This window comes from Dunckerocampus dactyliophorus, chromosome 2 (assembly GCF_027744805.1).
Source record: "Dunckerocampus dactyliophorus isolate RoL2022-P2 chromosome 2, RoL_Ddac_1.1, whole genome shotgun sequence".
In the NCBI taxonomy this organism is placed as follows: Eukaryota; Metazoa; Chordata; class Actinopteri; order Syngnathiformes; family Syngnathidae; genus Dunckerocampus; species Dunckerocampus dactyliophorus.
This window is the reverse complement of record NC_072820.1, coordinates 31,438,085-31,458,191: the sequence shown is the minus strand read 5'-3', so window position 1 is coordinate 31,458,191 and position 20,107 is coordinate 31,438,085. Positions and strand designations below refer to the sequence as shown.

General features: G+C 37.7%; 1 protein-coding gene across 6 annotated transcripts in view; it reads right to left on the bottom strand.

Annotated features, from left to right (window-relative positions):
* The window catches only part of LOC129177641 (calcium-activated potassium channel subunit alpha-1-like), a 112,138-nt gene that overhangs the window by 34,245 nt on the left and 57,786 nt on the right, over positions 1 to 20,107 (bottom strand). For 4 of the 6 annotated variants that reach the window (XM_054768985.1, XM_054768990.1, XM_054768988.1 and 1 more), the window contains 10 exons: positions 16,689 to 16,780; positions 9,397 to 9,507; positions 9,220 to 9,325; positions 9,071 to 9,153; positions 6,755 to 6,824; positions 6,514 to 6,669; positions 6,334 to 6,443; positions 6,195 to 6,263; positions 6,006 to 6,092; positions 4,314 to 4,390 (listed from right to left, as the gene is read on the bottom strand). In XM_054768985.1, coding sequence (XP_054624960.1) covers positions 4,314 to 4,390; positions 6,006 to 6,092; positions 6,195 to 6,263; positions 6,334 to 6,443; positions 6,514 to 6,669; positions 6,755 to 6,824; positions 9,071 to 9,153; positions 9,220 to 9,325; positions 9,397 to 9,507; positions 16,689 to 16,780 — 961 coding nt within the window. Of the gene's footprint in view, positions 1 to 4,313; positions 4,391 to 6,005; positions 6,093 to 6,194; positions 6,264 to 6,333; positions 6,444 to 6,513; positions 6,670 to 6,754; positions 6,825 to 9,070; positions 9,154 to 9,219; positions 9,326 to 9,396; positions 9,508 to 16,688; positions 16,781 to 16,901; positions 16,994 to 20,107 lie in introns of all 6 variants that reach the window. The other 2 variants (XM_054768986.1, XM_054768987.1) reach the window with 1 other exon arrangement.

Below are 20,107 nucleotides of genomic sequence, written 5' to 3'. Positions count from 1 at the left end.
AGAATTTTAAATTGACACAGCCTATTTTTAACACATCTAAAGGGCTGCTTGGCATTTTTCCAAATATCATTCCATGATATATCATTTTCTAAAATATCTAAATCAGTAATCCATTTCTTAATACATACGTATATTATTGGCATTCCTAGTATGATGTTCATTTATTATTCTATAAAACAGTGTATCCTCCAGTTTGTGTTTGTTACAAGTAATAGCCTGAATTTTCATCTGTAAAGTCATAAATGAGTAAAAACGTTGCTTTTTAACCATGTACAGCAGGGGTGCCCAACCACCACCAGGGAAGCTTTCAGGTGCAACGATTAAAAAAAAAAAAACACTTAAAAAAAATACATGTGTAAATAACTACATCAAGTTTTATGTAAATCGATATCAATTTTGGAAATAATGGCCACTATTTTATGTACAAAATAATATATGGTTACAAATCCCATAGTTTTTGCATTTATATGTTGTTTGTTGCAAGCGGCAACCCATTCCACTTTGTTCGACGGTCTTTGAATTAGGGTTGGGCGATCATTTTTATGTACCGGTACACCGGTACATATTCTTCCAATGATAAGAAAATGATCATGTAAAACAGAAAAAAGTAGCGTTGATGAACTAAATATGTTGAAGTGGCAATAAACACTGGCAAAAGTTGGCGGAACCTCCTCTTATGGAGCGTGAATGGAAGCTAGTGGGGTTAGCTTAGTTTAGCATGCTAGTGCGGTTGTGTGCGTGTGACTTGGGCTGGATGAGTATATTTTCATTGTGTTATGTTTTTCCGCTTTAATGTAAGGAGCGTTTTTCAATGCCCGATGACAACGTGCAGGTTCTGAGTGAAAAAAGACGAGAAGCACGTTTATTCTTGCACTCAGCTCGTCCTACACAAGCGTGAGACAGAGTCAGCGAGCACGTCTACACTTACCCAGTCAAAAATACAAAACACTTAGTTTGGTAGACACTAAATGCACTTGCTGTATTGCACAGTTTGTTACCAGTAAATCAATAAATGTGCTTTACAATTTGAGACAAGTGTATTTAAGTATATGGGTTATGGTTTGTAGCTTTTTATACAAGACTCTGCTGAATTTAATTATATCGTCATATCGGGATACATCCCAAAAATATCGTGATACACACTAAGGTCCTTATTTCCCAAACCCACTTTGAATGCACCATTGTGCGTTTGCTAACTTTCTCCCACGCTGCACAGATAGACTACTACACTGTATTTTTACCATTTTTCTTTCACCTCATATTTGGTCTCAAGTGCTGATACTATGTGGGAATACATAAAGGTAAGTTTTGATGACGTTATTGAGTGCTAATGTGCATATTTGTTGGTGCACAACCTCAAGTTAATGCATGCTAGCACAATGCCATTTACCACACACATCAAAAAGCGACATAATACTCTTCTGTCTGAAAAGCAAACTCCAGGCTCGTACTGGTGGACGGTGGGTCTGTATTCATAGTTTTACACAATACGTGACAAATAAGACATATTATATCGCTGCTGGAAATGTGAATTTCTCTTGGAGAGAAAAAAAAGTATCCATCTAGCTAGCTATCTACAGTAGCTATCTATCTAGCCAGCTGGCTACATAGCTTAAATAGGTTATATTGTTTTAATTGTTTTATAGTATTAAATTTACTGTAAAATCTTTTTTTTTAAATCTGATAAATAGAAGAATTGCTACTTTTCTACCATTTCAAACGTATTTAGAGAAATACAGGTAGCATGCTAGCCTCATAGATAGATTAGCATTATTTTCCTATGACATCCAACGCAGGGTGTTTTATGTCAACATATACAGTTTATTGTTTTTTGTTTCTTCCCCAAAAAGCTTTCTTTTTTTTTTTTTTTTTTTGCATGTGTCACCTTTAGGAGCTGCGAGTGCTATGCTAGCATAAGCTCACTATTATTAGTACCTCCGCCCACCCCCCCTCACTTACACTAAAGGTCATGCACATTGCTGGGGGCGGCCCAGTGACAGCAGTGTTCAAACAGCGACCTCGACGGTCCTGGCATCTGTCGCCTGCAATCGCCGGGCGCCAGCAGAGTCACACGACTTAACAGGCTAGCATCTGTCCCGCCAACCAGAGAGGAGGAAGGGACGGGCGGGGGGAGGCGCACTGGCTGCCTGGTGGTTAGGAACTGTCAGCCTGAGTTTCATGCAACCGGTAGTGCTCCAAAAAATGAAAATGCAAACATAATTTCCACGTCAGGCCGCATAACAGCCTTGCTCGCTGCACCTCCCGCGTCCTGTCGACAGCTCCCGCCGCTGCTATAAGCTACGCCGCGGCTTCAAGCTAGCAAGCGTCCTGAGATGCTACAAGCACACCATCATGAGGCTTTTCTTCTAAAAATGGATGACAGTCGAACTTTTCAGCAAATTGTCTGTGCGTGCAGTCACACTGTTGATGTCCTGTGCACATGCATCAATGGCACAATTGCCATCAGTGTTTCAGTGTTTAGGAATTAAAGCCATTTATGCAGATTATACTTTGATGTTTGTATGCTCAAATGTCTTTGGAAAGAGGGATATCAGTATATGATTAAAAAAATATATACTTTATGATGAAAATCCATCCATATTTTTGATACTCCTTAATGCTGCTCAAAAGTTCAACTGTTACATGTCAGCAAACTATAATAAAAAAAATATGCAATATTATATTGAAATAAAGCCATTTGATATACTAGTACTACTGATATATCAGCATCATACATTTAAAACATAACATTTTTGAAAACAACACTTTAGTGGGGAAAAAATATTTTGTGGTGTACTACAACAATCTTTCTATTTACTCAAATGTAGTGTTGGAGGACTTTGGGGACCTCAAGTGGCCATGTGGTGTGTTACCTCATATTGGCCATGAATTAAATGCGACTGGATTTAAAACATTATGTATTCGTTTTAGTAGTAGTAGTAGTAGTAGTAGTAGTAGTAGTACTGGTGGTAGTAGTTCCTAATTTAAAACTAAAATATCAACTATAACACTATAAAAATGTATGTCAATGTCTAAATATTTCTGGAACTGCCGGGTTGAAATGACAATAATGAAAAAATATGTAATAAAATCATTTTATCCAGATATTTAAGTAAAAAAATTTTTAAAAAAAACTGAAAAAGTTACTTTAGTGGGAAATGTTTATGCACTTCAAAAATTGTCTGGGGATTTTTGGAAAAAAAAATGTATAGCTCATGTAATTCTTTACTCTAAGGGTGCTTGTGTCATCATGGAAGTGCTTTGTTGGAAGACTTTAGTGACCTCTAGTAGTGATTAGGAATAAGACAAGATCAAGCAGGCCAGTGTGTTAAGGTTCGTCCACATTCTGTGTGATACTATGTGTTTAGGTCATTTGTAATATTATCTATTCCAGGGGTGTCCAAAGTGCGGCCCGGGGGCCATTTGCAGCCATCAGCTGTGATTTTCGAGCCGTTGCACAGTCTACAAATGTAATTTAACAAGGAAACTTTAAAAAAAAAACAAAAAAACAACAGCAGCAAAAATGGGAAAGGCAATCAAAAGGAAAAAAAGCCATAATTTCAGAAGAATAAAGTAACAGTATGAGGAAAAATGTCATTTTAGTAGCAGGAAGTTGAAATATTAAAGAAAAGAGTTTCTTTTTTTTAAAAGTCAAAAACAATGAATAAAGTTGTTTTTGGAAGAAGGGGGAACATTTATAACATGGGAATAAAGTCAAAATATCAGGAGAAGAAAAGATGAAATATCTGGAAAACTATACAAAAAAATCAATAGCAGAAATGTTACCAGAGTAAAGTCAAAATATTAAGAGAAAAAAAATAGTTTTCTAATGAGAAAAAAGTTGCAATTTTATGAGAATAAACTTAAAAGAGGACATATATAATTTTCGTAACAATGTTGAAATAAATTGTTTTAAAAAGATATAAAGTTTTAATTATGAGAAGAAAATATACAAGAGGAAAGCTGAAATGAAACAGAAAATTTAAAAAATCAGCAGAAATGGAAAAATTTTACGGGAATAAAGTCAAAATATTAGTCATGATCGAACGAAGAACTAAAGTCCCAATTTTACAAGAATAAACTTGTATTATTATAGAAAAAATCTTTATTTTTAGTAGCGTTTCACCTACATTACAAAGGTGAAATGCAGCATATCTCAATGTGTTGGTTTACACAATATCAAAGTGGCCCTTGCATCCATTTTTCAGTATGTGGCCCTAGCTGGAAAAAGTTTGGACACCCCTGATCTATTCTATTTAGTAGTACTAGTATGAGTCTTATGATAACTAATGTCATAAATAATGCCGACTTACACTTTTTGCATCCGCATTTCTTGATCCTTTTGGGATCTGTGACGTCATCATGGCAGGCTTTGCAGTAAAACAACGCCCTGTGGAGGGACAAACAATCCTTTGTAAAAACCAGCATGCTCCATATTTACTATTATTAGTCTCTTGACCTCTGGTACTACCATATCTTACTTATTGTGTGGAGATATGGAGAAATAATTATAGAAGTACACTTCACTCACTAAATACGTACTAGTACTACAAAAAAGGTCAGTTGGATAATGGGTGCCACACACGGGAGGCGACGTCACCTCTACTCCATTCATTTTCAATGGAACCTGCGCAATAGGGTTTATCGCAGGTCACCATCCAGCCAAGCGACACGCGAAATTTGTGCGTGTGAAAGTTTGTGCTCGTGCATGTCATCGTGCACACGCTGGAATGTGACGCAACGGCAGAAAGTTGACAAATGTTCAACTTCTCATCGCTGTCGCCCAGACGACGGCCAATAAGCGGGAGTTTCATTGATCCACCAATGAGTGGACAGGATGCTAATCGTACGCTTTCGCAGGTAAACATGGGGGGGAAAAGTAATACTCACCGTTCCTGAAGCTAATTGACATTTGTAAAAAAAGAATATTGAGATATAAAGAAAAAAGCAGTGGCATGGGAACTCGTTGGCACCAGAGTATGCATATGGGGTAAGTTTACATGAATTTACACAGACATTTATGTAAGTTTATCTTCAATACTAGCAAGATCCACTACTAGCAAGAGTACTCCATCAACAGCGGTCGCTTTTCCTCCTCTGAACTACTTCGAAATCCCCAAATTCCTTCCACATCTGACAGCCAATCAAAACCGTGGGACACTGGTACAATTTGCTCTGGATGTCGGCAAGTTGCTCACCAGTGTTGCTGGTCATAGCCGCTCGTCGCCTCGTGTGCAGGGTTTGAAAAAATATGACCTTAGGAAAAATTCAACTTAAAACACTTTTTTTGCAAGAATTCTAAAAAACCTTCAGCATATCAGTATGTGGGATCAAATTATGGAATGGATTGAGTAAAGAACTCAAACAATGCACTAAAATGATTTCAAGAAACAGTACAAGCACCGGATGTTTACAAAGTACAAGTACAACGATGCTATGTCTAACCACTCTTACACTGACTAATAACTCTTCATTTCTTAGGACTTCTTGAGGTATTACATTGTATGTACTACTCATCATCCAACTATGTTTCTGTCAACTATTAACCTATTATTACGGTATATATTTATTATGATTTATTATGACTGTTAAATCATGATTTTACAGTAATTGTAAACATTTACTCCTATTGTATCACAATGTTATACTGCCTTATCATTTTTCTATGTATTTTCAAATTGGCAAAGAGTACATTTGGAATGCAGGCAGTGAACGTATTGCAATTGATGTGAAACAGAGAGGGGGTAGGATTAAATAAGCTTTGCTTCTTCCTACTCCTTTTTGGACATGTGGAACTGTGACATGTAACTTCTATGGATGTTCAAATTAAATGATACTATTACCATTAAATTGTAAAGTCTAAAAGAGTAAACAGTAAAGTGCACTTTACTGTTCTCTTTACTTGTCTTGCTTGCTTGCTGCTGTAACAAGTAAATTTCCCCGCTGTGGGATAAATAAAGTACATACAATACAATACAATACAATAAAATAATAAAGTTTCTTACCTTTTGACTTCTTTGGCATCACTGGCAATGAAGAAGCCCAATGTCCCCTCCTGCATTTTCACGTGATTGCCAGGGTTGATCAGGGTGCTGCCACAAAGACAATCAATGTTATGTGATGATATTTTTCCTGTCATAAAATGTTTCGATGACTCTGTAAGGTGTTCTTTCATGACAAAAATCATTGTGTACCTGCTCTCCCTCTGATCGGACTTGTACTCGATGGCGATCAGCAGCAGCTTCAGCTTCACGTAGCAAAGTCTGAAGAAGGCGACGACGACTTTGGTCACTTGAGTCCACACCAACCCTTGTAGCATTACTAAATACTCACTCGCAAATAACAGGAAATGACAAGCCCACAAAGGCACTGGACAGGTATTCCGTGTACATCTCGTTGGCCACACCCTCCAAGTAATACTTCTGCCACGTGTCCTCCTCAATCTGCAGGTAACACCAGCGTCAAGACACGGCACAAAAGCACTCACTGACTGTCACAGTTTGTGTCCAGTACCTTGATGAAGGACCTCATGGAGAAGAGGTTGGCCAGCATGGTGGACAGGCCCTGGGCCAGGCAGCTCTGCGCGATGAAGCCCAGCTTGAGCTCGGCCAGGCAGATAGCGTCGTCGCCCTCCTTCCAGTTCCAGCTCGGAATGTTCAACAGGTGAGCCTGAGAAGCAACAAGCCAGACACAGAGGATGCAAACATCTGATAATATAAATACATACCATATTAATACAAGAGTATGCACTTACCTTATTGTGATACTGCAGCATCTGAGTGATGATGCGGATCTTTGGGTGGTAGTTTTTGATTGAGATCACCCTTACATGAGACAAACAACTATGTCACAACTTGCAAAATTGTAACTTTGTCCTCTTTACTGTATGGAAATAATACAATATCATCATGATAATACAATTCATCATATTTTCATTATATTTAGTGATCATTTTTTATTTGATTTATTTACTTACCTACTTACAGGGACAGTGCATATTAATAGACATTTCTGTCAGTATGGCAGAATTAGCCAAAAGACTATTTTTTATCTGTAGTTCCTCATCCTAATCACATTTACTAAAAGTATATATCAAATCTAATAATGGGAACACAATGAGCCAACAATGAGCAACATCATACCAAGACACAAACACAAACATGACAGCATACCAACAACAGCAGCACCGTCACTCTGTAGATAGTCTTGGCAGATCTGATAGTCAACAGGCCATTTCTTTAACTGGATCTGGAATGTATGATATGTGTCTTGCTTTATAGTGGCTATGGGCGTGAGGCAGCTCGGATGCAGAAAGCTGTTTGTCCAAATACATTTTTTCCTCAATGGAATAATATAATCTCCCATTTTAGCGCCTCTAGTTCTGCTATGAACAGCTGGAGACGATAAACCGTTAATTTCACCAATAAAACAGATTTCATCATTTGACCATGTTTTCCCAGCTGAGTAGTTTGTTTGTGTAATATCGAACAGTCATCTTCTTTGCCGCTTATGCTCACTAGGGTCGTGGGTATGCTGGAGCCTATTCCAGCTGACTTCTGGCGAGAGGTGGGGTACACCCTGGACTGGTTGGCAGCCAATGGCAGGTCACATATAGACAAACAAGCATTCACACTCCTATTCATACCTATGGACAATTTAGAGTCTCCAACTGACCTAACATACATGTTTTTGGAATGTGGGAGGAAATCGGAGTACCCGGAGAAAACCCACACACACGGGGACAACATGCAAACTCCACACAGAGATGCCCAACGGAGACTCGAACCCAGACCTTCCAGATCTCCTGACTGTGTGGCCAACATGTTAACCACTAGGCCACCGTAATATCTAACAATGGTGAGAAATGTGTGGTTTCTTATCCAAAATTTCTATTTCGTGTTTTTCAGGGGTTTTGAGAGATGTAATACTGATGTAATACTAGTCTGTGGCCAAATGGGTAAACAGTAAGTGATATGTGAGAAGATCATAGCGTGCATGTATGTTTATGCTGCCTGTGTCAACATTTGACAGCGAGTGTGTCTGAAGTTGCTGTGATTAAATTTGCGATTAAACACAAACACAAACACAAACACAAACAACTGGCTCGGCACTGGAGGTATTGTTGGACTTAGTCTGTAGTAAAGAACATTGCTAGCGTTTTAGACATGTTTAACTGCAGGCAGGATTGCTTCAACCAAGCTGTGATATTAACCATGGAGTTACTGAGTTTCTCTACCACCTGTGAGATACAGTATCACTACCATGAGCGTAAATGACAGTGTCATCAGCATACATCTGTACTGAGACATCAACACAAATGGATGGGAGGTCATTAATGTAAAGTGAAAACAGCAACGGCCCTAAATTTGATCCTTGAGGAAGACCAGTGGACAGCCATAGAGCTACTGATTTAACAGACTGGACTCTGACATATTGGGAGCACTCGGTGAGGCAAGACTCAATTCACTTAAGTGCATCTGGTGAAAAATTAAAACTACATAATTTTGTTAGCAAGACTGTATGATTGACAGTGTCAAATGTCTTCTTGAGATCCAGGACCACAGCACCGACAACCCCACCTCAGTCTAACATGGCTCTGATGTTTGGCTCTAAACATTCATTCTCAACATTTTGAAATTGATATAGCAACATTTCAATGTCGATACATCAAAATTTCAATATAAATACATTTCAATACCGGCACAACAGCAATTCGATATCTTTATAGCAACATTTCAATATTGATTCATCAGGTTTTCAATATGGATATAGCAGCTTTTCAATATTGACACATCAACATTTCGATATTGCTCCAGCATCAGTTCAATATCGATATGTCAGCATTTCAATATTGCTCTTTCAACAATACGATATCGATATGGCAACATTTCAATGTCAATACATCAACATTTTGTGACGATAAGTTATTGAAGTTCATTATGCGGTTTGTATGCTTTTAACGTGGTTCACTTCTTGTTCCACTTACATGGCTTTTATAATGTTGCAGTAAAAGCTCCATTAGTGAATGAATGAATATGAATACATGACACTGTTGATCGAAAGGACAAACCTCATGATGTTGGAGGCGTCCTCGGCATCGGGGTCGGCGCAGTATTTGTTAGCTAAAATCAAACAGGCGTCTGCGGATTCAATCTGAGCAAAAAAAATTAAAAATGTATTGATTAATGAACGCATGAATGAAATGCCATTAGGTCTTACTTTGACTCTGGCCAGGTCATGAGGGTTGAGGACGGACCCTTGGTAAAACTCCACCTGAGTGAAGTGACGCTTGAACAAGGCTTCCAGCTCAAGATTAGGGGAAATACTGCAATACAACGTCAAGTTGTACTTTAAAGTTGAGCCTTTAAGAATAAATAATATTGTTTTGCTACTTACTTATGGAGAAAAACGATTTCTACATTGACATCATCCCTGTCCTTGTGTAGGAAGTCTTTGAGGAAGTTGGAGACGCTCTCTAGCGTGATGTGGCCGCACACCACAATGTGTCTAAACAGGAAGTGGACACACAGGTCAGTGACGACCATGGCAGATGAGACCACAAGTCATGTGATGAGGTGGACATGAGAAGCAATCAGGGAATGTTGTGTTCAGGTGATTGGTCGGCCATGTTTTCAGTGAGCACACTGGATTAGGAAGGATAAAAATGAGATTATGACATCATCCACACACTTCCATTTGTCCTTTGTTGCAGGAACACACTGTAGATTTTTACTCCACTTACTTTAGAGCTCTAAATCAATGGACATGCTTAGATTTTAATCTATTTTCAGCAGTTTAAATTAAATGAAATTGAGTTAAAGGGCGTGAAAAAAATATCTAAAGTAGAGAAACACTAAAACTACTTTCTTTAATTTATTACACTGCTACTGCAGAACAGAGCTTTATTCAAAGCATAAAAATATAAACATGATCTATTTGTGATTAAGAAAAAAAGGCCCTTTTGAGCCTTTTTTGTATAAAATTATGAATTATACGTACATATATATATATACACACACACAATCATTTAATAATTTCAGGTTATACTGGTGTTTCACAATTTAACACAATATTCCACATTTGAATTTAATTCATACTTTATTATGAATTTGATATATATCAAATATTTATATTTCATACAATATAAATATTTAATATTATATTTATTAATATACATATATTAAATATTTATATTTATTAAATATTTAACACTTATATATTTTATATATAAATATTTAATTAACTTTCTATTCATTTAATTTTACCTTGAGAAATGTATATAGAATGTGTCTTTATTTCAATACATTCTAAATCAGTGGTCACCAACCTTTTTGAGACCAAGATCCCTATTAGGGCTGTCAAAGATAGCGACTGTAGTTTGAGGAAGCACCAGTAACTGTAGCCACAAGCGGGAACAAATATTGAGCAGAAATGGAGAAAGAAAAGGGTATTTTGACTGGTAAATTTAGCTTCAAAGCCCTGGCAGATGGCTCTTGCAACAAGACCAAAGTTATTGGTATTTACTGTCACAGAGTAGTGCAGGTATTGTTTTTGTCATATGCAGTGGTACTTTGGCATACGAGTGTCCCAACTAACGAGTGTTGTTTTCTAGATGCAAGCCGTTACGCTGCTGATTTTTGCTTTGAACTGTAAGCTAAAATTTCGGTTACAAGCTGCTATTTACGGGCTGTCAATGTGAGGACCATGGCCGAAGTCGAGAATGGCTGCCAATAGCATTAGCATCGAACTAGTTAGTCACCGGGAAAGATTTTCAACACCTCAGTAAAACATACGTACATTATAGCGATCTGATTTTTCTTATTTATTGTGTATTGTGTAAAACTATGACAGGAAAAACATCAAATTAAAAGGACGAAATGAATAAGCAGCCACCATCCACCAGCAGTATGAGCCCAGCGGACTTTGTCTTTCAGAGAGGTTGTGTACCACAAATATGCACATTAGCACTCAATAAGGTCATCAAATAGTACCTTTACACATCAGCATTTGGGACCAAATATGCGGTGAAAGAAAAAGGGGAAAATACAGCACAGTAGTCCACCTGTGCATGGGACTACTGTGCTGACTAAAGGACCGTCAGGTAGGACAAGTGGCCGCTTGCATTAAACATTCAAAAACTGGGAGATTTGTAACTGTAATAGTTACTGTATTTTAAACAAATAATATTTACTGTAATATAATTATTCATATTTATGTGTGTGTGTATATATATATATATATATATATATATATATATATATATTTTTATGTATGTGTTTTAAAACAGAAATGAAATTATATTGAGTTTGCAATTATATGTGACTATTGTCCTGTAGGTATTTTCATTTGTACATTTCATTAAGGAAAAGTGAATTGTGGCAAATATTTAATAATAATCGTTTCTGAATGTTCCTAAATAGTTTCGTGGGCGAGCCATATTCTCGCGACCGACCGGCAAAGTCTCAAAGATCGACCAGTAGCTTGCGATGAACAGGTTGGTGACCCCTGTTCTAAATATACAGTGGTGTTGAAAAAGTGTTTGCCCCCTTCCTGATATTTTTTTTTTTGCATGTTTGTCACACATAAATATTTCAGATCAGCAAACAAATGTAAATATTAGTCAACGGCAACACAACTGAACACAAAATGCAGTTTTTAAATGAACATTTGTATTATTAGGGCAGAAAAAAATCTAATCCTACATGGTCCTGTGTGAAAAAGTGATTGGCCCCTAAACTTAATAACTGGTTGGGCCACCCTTAGCAGCAACAACTGCAATCAAGCGTCGTACAGTGTTGTGGAGGAATTTTGGCCCACTCATCTTTGCAGAATTGTTGTAATTCAGCCACATTGGAGGGTTTTCCAGCATGAACCACCTTTTTAAGGTCATGCCACAGCATCTCAATAGGATTCTGGTCAGGACTTTGACTAGGCCACTCCAAAGTCTTCATTTTGTTTTTCTTCAGCCATTCAGAGGTGGACTTGCTGGTGTGTTTTGGATCATTGTCCTGCTGCAGAACCCAAGTTGGTTTCAGCTTCAGGTCACCAACAGATGGCCCGACATTCTCCTTCAGGATTTTTTTGTCCATCCATCCATCCATCCATTTTTTTATGCCGCTTATCCTAATTAGGGTCGCAGGGGTATGCTGGAGCCTTTCTTTGCTGACTTTGGGCGAGAGGCGGGGTACACCCTGGACTGGTCACCAGCCAGTCGCAGGGATTTTATGGTAGACAGCAGAATTCATGGTTCCATTTATCACAGCAAGTCTTCCAGGTCCTGAAGCAGCAAAACAGCCCCAGACCATCACACTACCACCACCATATTTTACTGTTGGTACGATGTACCTTTTCTGAAATGTGTTGTTACTTTTACGCCACATGTAATGGGACAAACACACCTTCCAAAAAGTTCAACTTTTGTCTCATCAGACCACAGAGTATTTTCCCAAAGGTCTCTGGGATCATCAAGATGTTTTCTGGCAAAATTGAGAAAAGCCTGTCTTGTCCTGTGGGGGGCGCTACGGAAGTACGGGATTGGTGGCACGCTACCACGTGCCATTCGGTCCTTGTACAACGGGAGCAGGACACTGGTTTGCATTTCCAGCAGTAAGTCAAGCTGGTTTCCGGTGAACATTGGCCTCTGCTAAGGCTTCCCTTTGTCACCGATTCTGTTCATAACTTTCATGGACAGTTTTTGTAGGCGCAGCTAAGGCGTCCAGTTTGCGTCCAGGGAGTCCAGTTTGGGGGCCTTAGGATCTCGTCTCTGCTATTCGCAGACGATGTCCTGATGGCCTCATTGGGCTGTGACCTTCAGCGTTTACTGGGGAGGTTTGCATCTGAGTGTGAAGCTTCTGGGATGAGACTCAGCACCTCCAAATCCGAGGCTATGGTTCTCAGACAGAAAAGGGTGGCTTGCACCCTCCGGGCTGGGAATGAAGTCTTATCCCAGGTGGAGGAGTTCAAGTATGTCGGGGTCTTGTTCACGAGTGAGAGAAGGTTGGAGCGTGAGGTCGACAGGCAGATCGGTGCAGCATCTGCAGTAATGTGGTCGCCGTATCAGACCGTCGTTATGAAGAGAGAGCTCAGCCGGAAGGCAAAGCTCTCATTTTACCGGTTCCCACCCCCTCCAGAACGCCTCCCTGGTGAGGTGTTCCAGGCATGCCCAGCCGGGAGAAGGCACCGTGGCAGACCAAGGACACTCTGAAGGGATTATGTCTCACAGCTGGCCTGGGAACACTTTGGTGTCCGGTGGAACTGGAAGAGGTGGCCGGGGACGGAGAAGTCTGGACCTCCCTACTGAGACCGCTGCCCCCGCGACCCAGACCCAGTAAGCGGAAGAAAATGGATGGACAGAAGTTATGTTTTAACAGGGGCACAATCACTTTTTCCACACAAGGCCATTTTTTCTGCCTTAATTTCATTTACAAACTGCATTTTGTGGGCCGCACGGTGGTCTAGTGGTTAGCACGTTGGCCAATACAGGAACAGAAGGAGATGGGGTTCGATTCTCCCCTGGGCATTTCTGTGTGGAGTTTGCTTGTTCTCCCCGTGTGCGTGTGGGTTTTCTCCGGGCACTCTGGCTTCCTCCCACATTCCCAAAAACATGCAGGTGAGGTTAATTGGCGACTCTAAATTGTCCATAGGTATGAATGTGAGTGTGAATGCTTGTTTGTCTGGCGACCAGTCCAGGGTGTACCCCGCCTGTCGCCCGAAGTCAGCTGGGATAGGCTCCAGCATGCCCCCGCGACCCTAATGAGGATGAAGCGGTATAGAAGATGGATGAACTGCATTTTGTGTCATTGATTAATATTTAAATTTGTTTGATGATCTGAAACATTTTAGTGTGACAAACATGCCAAAAAATAAGAAATCAGGAAGGAGGCAAACACATTTTCACACCACTGTAAGTTTTGCCCCTAGATTAATAATTTAAGTGACAATAACTTAAAATAACTTAAATGATTTGTGTGGGGAAAAAGCTTGATAAAAATGTTTTGAAAATGTAAAAATGTGAAAAAAAAGAACAGATGGGGAAACAGAAAAATTAGTCAATTCATTAAACTAAATAAGCAGTTTAATGTCAAGCTTACATGTAAGTCATGAAGGAAGTCAAAGCATACATACCCGGTTTAAAAACTCCTTTTGTTAGAAGCGCAATCACAAGAGAGCTAAAAGCTTAACAAAAGTTTGTTTTGCAGATGAAAAAAGCACGAGAGCCAACAATCACCAAATCACCGCGCTGACATTATTTTAGAGGCATGTAGCTAGCTAGCTGTCCTAAGAAAGTAAGCTTAAATAGGTGTTAATTGTTTGTAACATTTTGAGAAATGTGTTTCATTGCCTTCTTGCCCAGAGACAAATGAAAATACAACACTTGTGGATATTAGCGTTTAGACTAACGACAGTTAGCATCCACTGACAACATCTACAATAAACCAAATCAAATAAATGCTATACAGTGGAACGACTTGATGAGTTGGTCGACATAGACAGGTTGTCAACGTAAGCGGGAGCAGGTTCCGCTGTGCTTTACATTTAGCTGACAGAAAAAGAGGAGAAAAGTAGTGTTTTCATCTTGCTCTCATGCCACAAGAAGGCAAACAAAAACAAACACATTTGTCAAAATGTCAACTAAAGTAGAAAAAGTAGTGTCTAGTCCTGCGGGTGTAGGTCAGACTGAAGATAAAGGCCAGGAATGTTCCAGAAGCAAAGCAAAGCAAAGCACAGCCAAAGGAAAAAAGTGTTTTTTTCCAGGACTGAAAAAAAACACCATCACATATTCAAGTGCTACTATTAGTCTACAAAGCACACATTGACATTTATATCTATATAATATTTTTTTTAAGCACTATTCTCGATTTTACTACAGTTTTATTAGATGTTTGCTTATTGTGTTTTCCCAAAAAGTTGTATAATGCTAACATTTGATTTGTTAGAAGAGGGATTGGTGGAAATAGATGACTCACAATGTAAAAATGAAAGCCAAAACGCACACATAAATCACACACACTACACAACAAGCAAGTCTAAGTACATGGGAAAATACACAACTTTTCAATAAACTTTCAAATAATTACAAGAGAAAAAAGTCACACTTTTACTAGGGTAAAGTTGATGTCAAGTTAAAGTTTATTACATCCATAAAAATTATTACAAGGAAAAAGTTGTAACTTTACAAGAATAATGTCAATATTATTAGGAAAAAAGTAGTCATTTTAGAATTAAGTCAAAATATCACTAGGTAAAAAATGACTAATTTTACAAAAAAAAAATATGACTAATAAAAAAATTAAAGCAGTCACTTTATGGAATAAAAAAGCAAAATGAGAAATCATTTTATGAAAATATAATAAAAATTTCACAAGAATAAAGTCTGAATATACTGACAATTTTTTTTTTTTTTAAATAAAGTCAGCGTATAAGAAGGAAAAAAAGGAGTAATTTTACGAGAACAAAAATAATCAGAATAACATAACAACAAAGTTGTAATGTTACTGAAAAAAGTCACATATGAGAAAAAATTTAGGAGAATAAAGATTAAGAGAAAAAAAGTAACATTTTCCGAGAATGAAGAGAGAAAATTACGACGAAAAAGTTAGCTGGATAGCTGGAATATTGTGAGAAAAAACTAATAATTTTAAGAGAAAAAAAATCTGAATATTGGAAGGAAAAAAAAGAGTAATTTTACGAGAAGAAAAATAAACTTAATAATATAACAAAAAGGTGTACTTTTACTGACAAAAGTCAATATGAGAATAAAGATGTAATTTTGCAGTAATGAAGATTACGTGAAAAAAGGCAACATTTTCCGAGAATGACGAGAAAAAAAATTACATGAAAAATGTGGGAATTTTACAAAAAAAGGAATATTGGGAGAAAAAAAGCTATTAGTTCTATGATTAAAAAAAAAACAGAATATTAGAAGGAAAAAAATGAGACTTGGAATAAAAAAAATTAAAAAAAAGTTGTAATTTTACTGAAAAAAGTCACAACACGAGAAAAAAGTTGTAATTTTATGAGAATGAAAAAAGAAAATTACGAGAAAACAGTCTGAATTTTCCCATCATCAGAATATTGCGAGAAAAAAAGTAATAATTCTACGAGAAAACAAGTTTTGATTTGACACGAATGAAGTGGGGAAAAAAGTCAGAATATTGTGAGTAAGAAGTAGTAGTTCTATGAGAAAAGCTTAAATATGACAAGAATTAATCGAGAACATTACGGAGAAAAAACAATAAAGTTGGAATATTGTGAGAAGAAAGTCTGAATATTGTGAAAAAAAGTCATAAATCTACGAGAACAAAAATAATATATGAGAAAAAAGTCGTAACAGTGTGAAGTCATGAATGTATGAGGAAAAAGTTGTACATTTATGGGAATAAAGCACTGTTGTGCGATGAGACTATCAGCACCAAAAAAGATGATGATGATAAGGAAACATAGCAGGAAAAAGACGTTTCTACGACAACACTTGCTAGCACGCTGGCAAACACGAAGCATCAGAAGCAGCATGGAGATAAGAGCAAGAGCAGAAAGCACCATGGCCAACTTCTTCAGTCACAGTGTGACTTGAACGCTGAGATGTTTACATCTCACATGACACTTTTTTGAATAAGGGCGTGTCGCCACTTTCAGGGGAAGTCACACAAAACCACACCACTTTATTTCTCTTGATACATTGGACTTACTTTCTGCCTCTCGTCGAGTTATAACTCCCTCCGTATTTCTTCCGATTAAGGATGAGAGCGGCAATTTCTGGCACGTAGCGAGCAAACATGGCCTACATGCATGGAACAGAAAAAGAAACAAAAAATGGCATGCAAAAGAAGGCTCCACTGCGGCGGAGGCGGCAGCAGCAGCGGCAAAAGCAGCAGCAACGGCAGCCTCCTCCAAATACTTACTTTCTCCCATTAACAGCACTATAGGAACCACCGTATTTCTTGCGGTTGCCTATTAACTCTATGATTTCAGGCACGTAGCTCGCAAACATGGCCTAAGGAGAAGATAGGAGACAGAAGAGGAGACTAAAAACAGGCCAGCAGAGAAGAGGCAGGCCGACTTCTTCACTTTCATCTATTTCCTGTAGTTTGCTTATGAGTGGGAATAAATGGAAACGTGTCTGCATTCTACACTTGAGTCAATGTAGTCTGAAATTACATCAGTTACATTGCAGAGAGGACCAAAAAAAGCAAGAAAATGGTGTTAAAAAAAGGAAAATATTATTGCAAAAGAGTGAGAGCAAATGAGCCGTGTGTCACCTGTGATAGAAAATTAAAGTGATGAAAAAATTAATTAGAGGGAAGCCTTAAGTGCCATGTTTTCACCAACAAAAACACAACAGAAGGATTTTAATTACCACCACCACATGCACGCAACCTTCCATGTAGATGTTTTCTATCATAATCAGTGTTTTACATACTGTAGCTACAAATAGCGAAAGAAAAACAAAAAAAAGGGAATAGAAAAAGCTACTTTTACCAGAGTAATCGTGTAACATTACGAGAACAAATGTTTTACAGGAAAAACATTACAAAATTTGAAATATTTGGTAGAAAAAGGCACAACATTACAAGAATAAACATTTACTAGAACAGTGTTTTACAAGATTGACGTCGTAACATTCCGAAAATACAAAGTCAAGATATAAAAAGTAGTAATTTTTAAAAAAATAATTGAATTATATCACGAGGAAAAAACCTGTCAATTTACAACATTCATGTTATATTATGAGAATAAAATTGTAATACTACTAAAAAACTGAATTTTATGAGCGAGGGAATAAAATCGAAATATAAATTGCAATCTTACTAGAAAAAAATTACGAGGTAACAAAATCGAAATATAATAATGTAGAAATTTTATGTGCATAATACAAAAAAAGTATGTGATTCGAGAGTCATCTTGTAACATTACGAGAAAAAATGTTTTACAGGAATAAGGTTTTTAAAAAAGTTTAAATATTTGTTGCAAAAAGTCATAACATTGAGAATAAACATTCTGCAGAAAAGTGTTAAAAAAATGTTTTAAAGTGAAAAATATAAAAAGTATTCATTTGAAAAAAAATTTCATCATATTACGAGAAACAAATATGGCATTTTACAAGATTAAGGTTATATTATGAGAATAAAGTTGTTATATTACTAGAAAAAAAAATCTACGTGAGGGAACTACATTGAAATGTAAAACAGTGAAATTTTATGTACCTAACACAAAAAATAAAATAAAATAATACGACAATCGTGTTGCAACATTATGAGACTCAAGTCGAAATGTTACACAAAGTTATAATTTTAAGAGGAAAAAAATCACTCACAAAATGGCCTATTTTTACAGGAATTAAGTCATGACATGATGAGAATGTCATAATATGAGAAATTGTCATAATTTTGTTGTGTTAAACTGTGCAATGACAATCAACACAGTCTATTCTATTTTAGAATTAAGCCTAAATCTTACTAAAAACAGTTCTACAAGAATAAAATAATACAGAAAAAAAGTAATGCTTTTAAATATGGTGGCATAAAGTGCAAAAATCGTTGCTCTATCCATCAGGTGGCGCTTAATTTAATCCTTCTCGTGTTGGTGTTTGTTGTTTGCGTGAGGGAGGCAGGGAGGTGGATGAGCTGGAGGGGGTGGAGCTACCTGAAACCGTAGTGCTTTGAACACTTAACTATACTGTAAATAATCATTTATCAATAACAACGGATGGCCATTGTGTGAATGCTGATATCACAGCGGCTACTAGATAGCATGCAAATGTGCCCCCTAGTGGCTGTTAGCTGCATAGGGCCCATTACATGGCGCGGTCAACTGTCGGGAGGGCGTGAGAGGCAAGGAGTACTTTCAATGTTAGCAGCAGATCTGCCAACATGTATAAATTTGTCGTAGTCAGCATACAATTTGACTCTTGAATATGCTTGTAAGCTTCACTGCTCTCCATTTTGTTGCTTTTTGCTGGTTTCAGTTTCGAGTTCAGTCTGTACAGTACAGATAAAGAAAAAGATACTATCAATTTCTCAATAGTATCTCAAATCGGGGTGGATGCGAAAACATTTCTGTCCCCCAGTGGGGACATGGCAGAAAGTAATTGAGAACCACTGCATAGGCCTGTCACGATAATCAATAAATCAATTAATCGCACGGTAAATAAAAACAAACTCGATAATTTTGACGGCCACAATAAGTTGACATGTGCATGCGTGTTTGTTTTCCTCATCTCTCTAGCAAACACGCTGGATGACAAGAGGGTTCACCCTGTGCCTCTGTCTCAACACCTGGGCACGTTGGTTCTATCACGGAAGAACAGAGTGAGTGGACCCTCCTGTCAGTCAGTCAGTTTCTTTGTGCCAGTGTGTGTGTGGAGTCGGGGCTGCTAGCAAGTACAGCCTGCAAGTGGGCAAACGCAAATATGAATGAAGGCACAAAAGCAATGGTTTCTAAGGCGAATGCCACAGCCCCAGTGTGAGAATATTTTGATTTTAAACAGAATTACCAAGGTGAGCTCATGAACACTGACGAGCCGATATGTTGCATTTGTTCTAAAGTAGTGCAGGGGAATACGACCAACTTGCATGCGCACCTCAATTACAACCACCCTGCCCAGTTTTCCCACCTGGGCAAAAAACCTCAGCTCGAGGTGCAGCGGAGCCTTCGTCCCAACAGTCAACGCTTACTGAGGCGTTTGGTGGGCAAAATAATTATAAACAAAACAGCGCAAAATTGTTGTTGGCTACATGTTAGGCATTCCTGTTAAAGAATAATACCCAATGTTCATTATTTATTGAAGTGCAATTTTGTTCACAGAGACTTGATACTCCATTTCACTTATTGTTCTTATTGTTGTGTGTGGTTTTTACTGGAGTACAAGGTCTATTTTTTATTGTTTTTGGTTTTGATCTTTATTTAAGTGCAATTTTTGCTAAAAGAGAGTGAGTGTCCACTTTATTTTCATTGGGTTTTTTGTCTTTTTATGTTTTTAATGGCCTTTACTCTCATTAAGAAGCCGATTTAAAACAATAATTGAAGGATAAGATAACTCCAAGGTAATTTACACCTACCATTTTGTGTTTGAAGCCGACCAGTCTTCATCTCCACGTCTTTGTCACCT